Source organism: Mercenaria mercenaria, unplaced genomic scaffold (genome assembly GCF_021730395.1).
Source record: "Mercenaria mercenaria strain notata unplaced genomic scaffold, MADL_Memer_1 contig_4889, whole genome shotgun sequence".
Classification (NCBI taxonomy): domain Eukaryota; kingdom Metazoa; phylum Mollusca; class Bivalvia; order Venerida; family Veneridae; genus Mercenaria; species Mercenaria mercenaria.
In genome coordinates, this window is record NW_026463153.1 from 27,066 (window position 1) to 39,025 (window position 11,960).

General features: G+C 35.5%; 1 protein-coding gene across 1 annotated transcript; it reads right to left on the reverse strand.

The window, feature by feature from the left end:
• Positions 1-3,509: 3,509 nt before the first annotated feature.
• Positions 3,510-8,410, reverse strand: LOC123541459 (uncharacterized). The gene is made up of 4 exons (XM_045326985.2): positions 8,315-8,410; positions 6,959-7,163; positions 6,694-6,813; positions 3,510-6,456 (listed from the first exon to the last, which is right to left on the reverse strand). Exons 2-4 carry the CDS (start codon positions 7,092-7,094, stop codon positions 5,864-5,866), a joined length of 849 nt encoding a protein of 282 aa, XP_045182920.2. The 5' UTR covers positions 7,095-7,163; positions 8,315-8,410; the 3' UTR covers positions 3,510-5,863.
• Positions 8,411-11,960: the final 3,550 nt, after the last annotated feature.

An 11,960-nucleotide genomic window follows, 5' to 3' on the forward strand; every position in this document is an offset into this window, starting at 1 on the left:
TTCAATTTTTCTTTGTTTATCCTTAGACAAAATTCAGCATATTTGATGAAGATTCTAAAACGGTTTTTGAGAAGGGCAAATAAACGGTTTATATTTTTCTAATTGGCCCTATCCCCTTTGGAACAAAATAGCAGGAAGACCTTACAATGTTCAATGGGTTTGACAAAACCATTACATTTTTGGGTTAATGCGAGAAAGGGGAATCTACTTTTAGCTAATGGCCCTAAAAGGGCCCAATTCCTTATAAAAATTTGGGAAAAGGACCTTATAAGAGCTCCAGACCAAGTATGACAAAAGATCCCCCAAGTGTTATAGACGCTGTATAAAAAGGCATTTCAGTTTTTCTCTACGCCCCTAAAAGGGTTAAAAGTCCTAGCTGAACAAAGTTGGCGCGGGCCCCAATAAAAATGCTACAAATCAAGTTGTTAGAAACTAGAAAAAAAAAATTAAAGGATTTTTTTTTTATTTTTTTTTTTTTTTCTAAAATAGGCCAACTGATCCCGCTTTTAAAAATGCTATTTTGCTTTCATGAATCTTGGACAATGAGGGCACACCTATAAAAATTTAAGGTCAAGAAAACAAACAATTTTAAATTTTTCAATTTTCTGTTTCAAAGCAAAGTTTGACCGTATCATATCACGTAAAATAAACTTATGCCGTACCTTCATTTCATGTAAAAGAGTTCATCTTTAAAAACAAAAAAAATAAAACAAATTTTAACTGATTCAATAATTGCATACATACTAAAAAAAAATACATATAAATAAATCATTAATAATTTATAACAAATATATCAAACAAACAATACTCTTTTAATATGCAATTTAATAATCACAAAGAAGAAACCTTTTTTTTAACAGACGAAAAAGTAAAAAGGAAAATCTTTTTTTTTAAAAACACTTCTCTACAAAAAAACCTTATCACACCCTTTTCATTGAAACCCGACCGTATTCAGCCTTTTTTTTAATTTGATTAGTTGGGGATTTGAACAGGGTTTTGTCAGATTTATTAAACTTACTTTTCATTTTGAGATATATCAATATTCTTGCTAAATATACTGAGCCAAAGTTAGCTTTAAAACTGTGAACAGCGTCGTTTAGGATAAACGCTTTGTGTACATTTCACTCAGCGTAGCACAATCAACAGAGTGAAAGAAATTGACACTCTCGTCCAATCAGGCAGAGTGTTGCATAAATCTTCCATTTTGATAAATTATCTTTAATGCGTTATCAAGTAGTTTGATTTGCAAACTGAAGTCACGTGGCATAGGTAACGAAAACGAATTTAGACTGCGTTCGCCGAAAAAAACAACAGATATGTACATGAATAATTGTATTTTGATGGTTAAATAAATGTATGGCACGGAACTATTTGTTTGTACCTACGGCACTACTTTTGTTCGGTCTGCAGTAAGGAAATTTTTACATTGTTAACTTTGGATCAATTGTGAGACAATCGATCCAAAATGGCATGCCGGAGGGTCTGCATAAGTATAATTGAGAACCGGTCAATTGAAATTGGCTGTGTGGTTAAGGTCGCTGACTTCAAACAACTTGCCCCTTACCGATGTGGGTTCAAGTCTCACTAGGGACGTTGAATTCTTCATGTGAGGAAGCCGTCCAGCTGGCTTACGGAAGGTCGAAGGTTCTACGTAGGTATCCGCCCGTGATGAAATAATGCCTGGAGGGGCACCTGGGGTTTTTCTCCAACATCAAAGCTGGAAAGTCGCATATGACGTTCCTTTGCATTATCATATGAAGGCAGTTTTTACTGTAAATATTCATGAATATGAGAACTTCAGATCAGAACTAAAGGGTAATGTTTGCTAGCATATGATACGAGCATACTACATGTTTGGGATAAAACCAACTGATGGATTCTTGGCTCGATTATTCTAGGGTAACATATCAAATTTTATTTTAATCATGCAATTATTTGATTACAGAAGTGCGGCGGGTATATTGCATATCACCCATCTCAGCGGAAGTTATTTTTAACAGATGAGATTAACAATACGTTGTAGAGATCTAGATGTTAGACGATTCAATAATCCTAATCATCAAATATTCAGAGTGCTACTGGAAAACTCAAATATTTTGCGGATCAAAGCATGTTTAAAATAAAAAAAAAATGTTAAGTTTTAATCTTAAAATCGATGTTTCTAAAACAAAAACCTTTTGATCATTACTCTATTTAAGCAGCAATTGATATGGTAAATATTCTAAGATTTAGTTCATTTCAAATAGAGGATATTAAACGAATGTCTTTTCATATTCGATTCATGAAACGAGTTGAATAAATTAATTTAATGCGAGGTTTTAAACAGCATTTTGTCAATTTATTTTCGACGAGCTTAATGTGCTGAAATATAAAACATTCCTCTCTCTTTTCTTATTATAAACGATAAAGTTATGAAATGATTTTATTTCACCTCAACGAAGTGAAAACAAATCGCCTTATTTGCAGTGAGTTTATAGTTGCAGAAAATAAGCTTTTTCAATTTTATAGGGAATAGAAACTATTTTGATATCAACATTTGAACGTTATTACGATACTTAAACTTTCCATGAGCTAACATGGTAACAAACATTCAAGATGATTAAATGAATTGAAACAGCAGTGAAACTACAGAGAAACACCGCTCGCTCGAGGTCGCAAGGGGATGAGCAAAATGCTCGAGTTATCCGTGGTTTCGAGCGACCCAAACATTGACCAACAAAATTGAAGTTTTATTGTATCAATTGTCATCGGGGCCATTTGCAGAGGAAACGGTGATGCGTAATAACAAATTCGTGACATTTAAAAAACGTATCACAAACGTTATCTATGGTGCAATAAGTAATAACATACTTGCTTTAATCTAAAGCAAACAGTAACTGATCAAAATTTGATCAATAAAACTTTTCTTTAACCTTTCATCAATAATAAATCTCATTATCAGATCAAATATACCGACAAACAAACATTTAAGATAGTCGGGAAATAGACAACGCAATTTTCACGGCGTGCGAAAATTTTTAATTAACCGATACATTCTGATCGCCGAAGCTGCGAAAAATTTTCACACCTCTGCTCGAGCCAGCCAGAAGCAACAAAGAGTAAATTAATACACAGGGACCAGGTGTCATGCTCGAGCAATCGAGTTATCGATGCTCGACCCAGCCATGGTAATTTCACATAGAAAATAGAAGGAAATCGGCCGGCACCACATGAATTGCTCGAGCGAGCCCGGGTGCTCGAGTCATCGATGCTCGAGCGAGCGGTGTTTCACGGTGTTGTACTAAATAATCAGAAACCAGAAAATATTTTTTTTTTCTGTCATGCTGCATCTGTCTGTCTGTGTGTGTGTGTGTGTGTGTGTGTACGCGTGTACGTGTACGCGTGTGCGCGAATGCGTGGAAAAATTTACCTTCGAAGTGGTAGGAAATTATAAAGCAAATTATTTAATTCTGTTGCATCTGTATTCTATAGAATAAAAGAGTATAGTTTCCTCTCAAAATTAAAGTAACAACACGTATATTTCTAACTCGCATTACGCTCTCAATTATGACGGAAAGTTAAATATTTACAAAGTTAAATATTTACAATAGATAAGTGTTAGACAAGGTCGTTGGATGACTGATATAGAAGCTTTATATACGTACTTAATGTCTATCTAGATATCAAATTGCAAATGATTTTAATCGTATTTACTTGTATATGTATTAATTATCATACCGAATTAGTGATAATAAAACAAGTCAAGGTAAATATTGAAGTTTTCAATGGTAATAAATTATAAATTAAAAAAGAAACATTTCCGTAAGGAAATTTAAAAAAAAAATAAATAAAATCTGGAAAGTAGATCCCTCGGAAGCACCGAGAACAAGGCAAACAGTGAAAATTGCAGACTCGGTTTGATTGAGTCTGTTCATGAGCAGTGATGGAAAATGCAACACTGCCCACGCCCCCTAGCACCGGCTTAAGCAGTATTCAATCTTCAAATCTGAATGAGTTGAAATCAATGATCCCGAAGGACCAGAAAATATAACAACACTGAGATGAAGTCGGGGCGACTTTTTACTTTTTAAGTCTCTTTTGACGGAAGGTCTCTGTGAACAAGGTAATGTTACTACAATAATCATTATTTCCTTGAAAGGGAAACAGTTACAATAATTTTGATATGATCATATGATTTTACTGCCGGTGTAATGAAGTATTTCGACCCCCATAGAATAACGACCCCCCGGTCATTATTCTATAGAAAATGTGACTCCTTTCCTATAAAATATTGACTCCCCTTATAAAAAAACTGACTCCCTTTGAAAACCCTATAGAATAACGACCCCCCGGTAATTATTCTATAGAAAAAGTGACCCCTCCAAGTAAAATTCTGACTCCCTAAAGATGACTCCCTTCGAATCTCATAGAATAACGACCCCGGTTATTATTCTATAGAAAAAGTGACTCCTTCCATGTAAAATACTCACTGCCGAAATTACTACGTGTATATTCGAACTCTCATACAATATCGATTCCCGGACATTATTCTATTTAAAAAAGTTACTCTTTCCGTGTAAAACACCGGCTCCTAAAAAGACTTTCGACGATAATATCTATTAAAAAGTGATCCCCACCAAACCTAACGGACAATTTTACTAGATCTACAACTCTAATACCCTCAATTGCCAATAGTTAACATTTTGATTGTACTACTACTACTGGTGCCGCTACTTCTATTGCTATTACTACATGTACCTCTTCTTCTACTACTGCTACTACTACTACTTCTACTACTACTACTACAACTGCTACTACTGATACTGCTATACCTGCTTCCACTAATACGTCTTGTACATCTACCTCTTCTTCTCCCGCTGCTGTTGTTGCTGTCACTTATTCCTCTGCTGCTGCTGCTGCTGCTGCTGCTGCAACTGCCACTACCACTGCCACTACTACTACTACTTTCTATTGTTGCCGCTACCGTACTTTACTGCCACTGCTAAGTATTGCAACTTCTATTAATACTAACTTCTATGCTAGCAGTTTCTTGTGCAGTTTTCTTCTGAAGAATTACTTCATACCGAAGTTTGCAGGGATTATTGACACTGGTGTGTTTTGTGAACGTATTGTGAATTGTTATTTTCCTGAAAAAAATGTATACACCAAGATACAGCGTCTAGAAATAGAATCTCTTTTCCCGTTGCGGAATGTTCCGATTTCTGTATCAAGTGATGGCATCTGGGGCTAATGGTCAAACGGACGGACGGACGGACAAGGGCAAATCTATATGTCCCCCTCCCCGAGTGGAGGCATAAAATGCAGCAATTAGCCTTAGATACATGAGTTATCACTAAATTTGACCAAATGACCGGGGGTCGTTTTTTTATGGGAGTCAATATTCTTCGTGAGGTTCAGTTTACTTCACGTGTGGGAGTCATAGTACTATGATCTGGAGGTCATAATACTATGACCGGGGGGTCACTTTTTCTATAGAATAATGACCGGGGTCATTATTCTATGGGGGTCGAAACACTTCATTACACCGGTTTGGTTGTATTTTTATATCATGTGTAACTTCTGTGTTAAATCTGACTAAGTGTATACTCTTACTCTCTGATATGATTTAAACTGTAATAGTAGAAACTGTCAATGACTACATCATTAATTTTTCAAAGCATTGTTCCAGCTGAAGAAATGGGTTATAACATGAATACTTAAAGATGATAACTGATTTTAAGAACTCCCCCATTTTAGCATATGTTTATGTGTAACTGATTTGCAGAGTGCTCGAAGGAGTCTTAAATAAGAGCGAATAATTTAGTCTTCAGAATGCCTCTTAACGTTTTACATATTGCCTAAGCGATTCCGAAGTCTCAAATGTTTACTGGCTTAGAGCAGCTATACATTTATCTATCATGACGTCTATTTCTTCTTTCTTTGGACATTTATCCTGTATGTCTTTTACAGTTTGCCTTATTCTCTTTGATTCTGCATGAGCTTCATTCGTGTGCAATTCTACTGAATTTGAAACCAAACTGTAAACATCTAAAGGAAGAAATACAGCACTCACAACTCCACCGGCAATATGAAACCCTTTAGCTGCGTTTCCTAGTGTACGAAATACGGGAACTGCGGCAGAAGATACATCCGTTGCAAAGTCGACCGCTTTACTAATTCTGATCGCATTAATTATAGTATTCGCAACCATTTTCCAGCCGAATCCAGCAACTACTTTACCAGATCCGAACATTGCTTTTGTCCAAAATGCAAACCAGTATGGGAAACTGCTTTCAATTTCACCAATTTCCTCTAGCATATCTGAAATTGATTTGCAATCCTCTAGCATTTTACTAATCGCATCATTGACTTTTTTCAATTGAACTTCTGCCTTCTTTTTAGTATCACTTGATTTCAAAAAATCGGCAACAGAAGCACCTCCTGCAGTTACACCACCAGCACCGCCAATTACTCCTCCTGGAAAATTGCAGCCATTTTAATGATAACAGATGTTCTGGTAAACGGTAAATTGAAATGAAAAAAAGACAATTAAATCAATCTGAAGTTTATAAAACATTGAACGATTTGTTGACAGAGATCCCTAAAGAGAAGCTGAAAAAATTAATGTACATGTTCTTCAAAATGTATTTTCTTTTGTAATCTCATTTTTACAGATACAGTGACACTTGTCCTCTATTCGGTCCATATACGCACCTGCTATGCAAAGGCCTAACGACGCACCAAATGTAAAAAAGGAAAGGCTAAAGCCCACCACAGACAACACACCTCCGACGACACATCCTGATTGTCCAGCGATCTTAGAAATCTTGATATCTGAAGTACATTTATTCTCTAAGATGATACGACAAGAAATACTCTGAGCTTATAAACATGTAGTTTTCACTTATAAAATGTTTGCTTTGCTTTCGATTTAAGGAATAATTTCACAATTCGTTTATCAAGAAGGAAAATTATATACCTCTGTATGCTCTATCAAGTTCGTCGGCATCCATCAGAAGAACCTCTGTTAAATTGGGTAAAGTGACGTAATAATATTGATACATAGAAGCGCGCATAGCTTTCAAATCCTCAATGCATTTCCTCTGATTTGCCATGGGTATGTGCTACAATTTTCAGTTTCTGTATCAACGTACACTGTAGTTACACGTACCAGGAAGTTAACCCTGATTTCAGGAAATAAACACATAAAATAAATCCATAGATTGAGAAACTGTTATTTAAATGAAAGTGATAACCTAAATATTAACTACATTTTTGTATTTGGGTGATAATTATAGGTTATTAGCTTTGTATAGCTTTGTTCTTCAGCAGAAATATTGGCGACTTTAGGACGCAATATTCTTCCGGTGAAGAACGAGTGCATATTTCCTGATGCAAAGATAATAACCTTTTTATTGCATACGCATCTACAAATATAAATATAATGTAAATATCATAAATTTATTATTAGCCTTAAAAGAAAAGACAATACTGAACTAAATAGGAAAAATAGTGCAACAACACACAATGAACTACGTCACGCACCCAATTTGAAATTCAAGCGTCAGTGTATGGAAAAATATTGACTTTTCCGGTACCAGTGTAACTTAACGGGGAAAAGAAATGAGTATTAATAAAATGTAATGTATAAATTGAGAAATATACATTTTATATATTAATGTTTGGGTGTTGATCCTTTTCAAGTCCCGACAATCTAACATTAGTAGAAATATCTAGGTGAAATAAGTTCGAATCAGCATCGCTGGTTATGTCCCACACTACACACAATGTAAAACGGTACTTTTCCAATCTTTTAAGAAAACAGTACAGGTAACTGAGGCGGAATCCTTGTCATTCATTTTAGTTCACTTAAAAGTGCCAAGTATAACATATTAGCTGAAGGCAAATTGTAAATTTAACCATTGATTTTGTGTTGAAGTACATACGTTAAAATGTTAATAGCTAAAACGAAAAAAAAAAAAAAACAATTTTGAAAACAGATAAAAAAGCCCACCTTTATAAGAATTTGAATACACTTTGTAAACCTATGTATTGGGTTATATAGATTATTTTTTACTGCTGTTGACAAGCCTTACCCAACGTTTCAACCACCATGCTGTATCTTGAAAAGAATCTCCATACAATAGACATAGCCACGTTTTCTGAAAAAAGCAATCCCTTGCAGAAAACGGTGTCTTAAAAATACCTTCTGAGACTCACACAACTGTACAGAGGAAATCTGTGAGATATTTGCTCTGTTTGTTTTGTGATTATGACCTACTTATAGTAACGAGAAACAATTTAAATTAAAGTTAGATTTACAAAACCAGCCTACCTTAACTCCACGTCTGTTTGTTACAAAGTACAAATTAGTATCTTCTCACTAGTTTTAATCAGCAGAAATGGTGTACATACTGAGATATGTGCAAAATGAGTTGTAAGTATTTAGAGGACGTGGGATTCTAAAAACTTAACTACATTTAGACGGCAAATTTCCGTAAGGGTTTCCAGCTACATTTCAGTTTGGGTATCACGGATATGAGATAGCATAATCATTCGTTGCATGAAATTCTTCTGACACTACCATCATTCATCATAGTCAGTCATGCAAATATTTTGTTTCACATAGACAATTTCAAGTGACAGGTACAATTCTTATTTACATGTATTGCTTTTTATCGTAAGAGCTTTGTTATCTGCATATTTTAAATGTTTGACATAATTTAAAAGCTTATAAGAAGAATGAGAGTGCATATGTCAGATAATTATTTAAACTACCGTTCAGGTCGAAGTGTTTTAAAATGGGAATAACCCATTTCAAATATAATAAAACGGTTAGTTGCTTCGAATTTGCCTATGTTTAACAGATATTAACACTTCTTTTCGTAATTTATTATCTATGTGAAAGCCGTTTAAAACGATCATGTAACGGCTGCCGCAGATGGACGACAATGCATAGTCGTGTCTCACTGCACTTTAATTTTTGAGCAGTAGATAAGTCAGTTGATGATGTGCATTTTACATTTCGTGAGAAGATAAGTCAGTTGGCGATGCTCATTTCACATTTCGTGCAGAAGAGAAGTCAGTTGGTGGTGTGCACTGTAAATTTCGTGCAGTAGATAAGTCAGTTGGTGATGTGTACACTGTACATTTCGTGCAGTAGATAAGTCAGTTGGTGATGTGCACTTCACATTTCGTGCAGTAGATAAGTCAGTTGATGATGTGCATTTTACATTTCGTGAGAAGATAAGTCAGTTGGCGATGTTCATTTCACATTTCGTGCAGAAGAGAAGTCAGTTGGTGGTGTGCACTGTAAATTTCGTGCAGTAGATAAGTCAGTTGGTGATGTGTACACTGTACATTTCGTGCAGTAGATAAGTCAGTTGGTGATGTGCACTTCACATTTCGTGCAGTAGATAAGTCAGTTGATGATGTGCATTTTACATTTCGTGAGAAGATAAGTCAGTTGGCGATGTTCATTTCACATTTCGTGCAGAAGAGAAGTCAGTTGGTGGTGTGCACTGTAAATTTCGTGCAGTAGATAAGTCAGTTGGTGATGTGTACACTGTACATTTCGTACAGTAGATAAGTCAGTTGGTGATGTGCACTTCACATTTCGTGCAGTAGATAAGTCAGTTGATGATGTGGATTTTACATTTCGTGAGAAGATAAGTCAGTTGGCGATGTTCATTTCACATTTCGTGCAGAAGAGAAGTCAGTTGGTGGTGTGCACTGTAAATTTCGTGCAGTAGATAAGTCAGTTGGTGATGTGTACACTGTACATTTCGTGCAGTAGATAAGTCAGTTGGTGATGTGCACTTCACATTTCGTGCAGTAGATAAGTCAGTTGATGATGTGCATTTTACATTTCGTGAGAAGATAAGTCAGTTGGCGATGTTCATTTCACATTTCTTGCAGAAGAGAAGTCAGTTGGTGGTGTGCACTGTAAATTTCGTGCAGTAGATAAGTCAGTTGGTGATGTGTACACTGTACATTTCGTGCAGTAGATAAGTCAGTTGGTGATGTTCATTTCACATTTCGTGCAGTAGATAAGTCAGTTGGTGATGTGCACTTCATAATTGGTGATGTGCATTTTACATTTCGTGCAGTAGATAAGTCATTTGGTGTTGCGCATTTCACAATTGGTGGTGTGCAGTTCAAATTTCGTGCAATAGATAAGTCAGTTTGTGATGTGCATTTCACAAATGGTGATGTGCATTTCACATTTCGAACAGTAGGTATATCAGCTGGCGATGTGCATTTCATATTTCATGATATGCATTTTACATTTCCTGCAGTAGATATGTCATTTGGTGATGTGCATTTCAAATTTCGTTATGACATTTCACATTTCGTGCATTAGTTTAGACAGTTGCTGATGTCCATTTCACATATCATGATAATTATGCATTTAACATTTCGTACAATAAAATCTCTAATAATTCGAAACTTTGTCACATGGGTTAAAATACTAGATCACGAGGCCAAACACTGTGAATACTCTTGAGGCCACATGTTTGATCGGATATTCATGAAACTTAGTCAGCATGTGTATCTTCAAAAAATCTTGAATGAGTTGGAAAGTGGGAGTCAATAGGTCACTAGGCCAAATCTTAGATAAACCTTTTGAACGCTCTAGAGGTCATACTTTTATCGTAATTTCATGAAACTTGGTTGGAATATTTGTCATAATGAATTCTTGAACAAAGTTGAAAGTCAGTCACATGGGTCAAGAACTACAGTCAACATTGTATTATTATACAAGAGACCCCATGGGACTGCTAAGAAGTGGTCTCTTAATGGAATGGTTTCTGAATGAATTTCAGTCAGATGAAAAATTATTCTTAACTGTTAATGTAACTATTTATTATGAACATACATGCATGATTTCAAAATCTGTTTTTACATCGTGAACATTTTTTCCAAGTCCAGAAACCGTGAAAATTATAGCTGGATTGTTTGTCAGTTCGACAGATACAAAGGTTATTTCCATTCACTCATGTGCAAAATGTACTCGCTAATTACACAGGTAAAGAAATGCCCGGTAGAATTTTGGTACCCGGTTGCTTGATAGATACTTTAGTTGATTTTTTTACCTGTCGGGACTACATTAATGTGGTCGCTAGTCGTTTAATAAAATTGCCGTTTAATGGAATGAATTTATGTACTGAAAACGTTCGGGAGGGATTTTTACCGTTTACCGTTTAACACAGAAATTGCTGAATAGAGGTGGTCGCAAGTACGACGTTGACTGTAGGTCATTTGGCCAAATCTTAGAATTATAACTTGTGAACACTCCAGAGACCACATTTTTATCAGATCTTTATAAATATGCAACTTAGTCAGAAGATTTGTCTCAGATGCCTCAATTTATCGGTTCTTCATGCAACATTGTCAAAATGTTTGTCTCCATAAATTGTTGCTTTTAAATTAGCAGGTTTCTCAAATGGGCAATGTAGGACTATTATGATCATCTTGTTATAATAATTTATGTAAGCTGGCTTATCTACTGCACAAAATATGAATGCACTTGACGAACTGACTTATTTACTGCACGATATAGCAAAGGTACATCACAAAATGTGAAATGCACATCACAAACTGGCTAATCTACTGCACGAAATGTGAAATGCACATCACGAACTAACTTACCTACTGCAGGACATAGCAAATGTACATCATGAAATGTGAAATGCACATCACGAACTGACTTGCCTACTGCAGGACATAGCAAATGTACATCATGAAATGTGAAATGCACATCACGAACTGACTTGTCTACCGCACAAAATTGAAAAAAAGTACATCTTGAAATGTGAAATGGACATTACGAAATGTACTTCACGAAATGTGAAACTACCTTCACGAACTGATTTATCTACTGCATGATATAGCAAATGCATATCACTAAATGTAGAACGCACATCACGAACTGGCTAATTACAGCACGTTATCAACTGACTTATCTACTGCACAAAACG

Excerpts from the sequence above, each read along its gene's own strand:
- LOC123541459 (XM_045326985.2), bottom strand. The coding sequence starts at position 7,094 with ATGGCAAATCAGAGGAAATGCATTGAGGATTTGAAAGCTATGCGCGCT. Across the intron at positions 6,814-6,958 it reads ACTTGATAGAGCATACAGAG|ATATCAAGATTTCTAAGATC; the intron begins GTATATAATTTT and ends AATGTACTTCAG. Across the intron at positions 6,457-6,693 it reads GTTAGGCCTTTGCATAGCAG|GAGGAGTAATTGGCGGTGCT; the intron begins GTGCGTATATGG and ends GCAATTTTCCAG.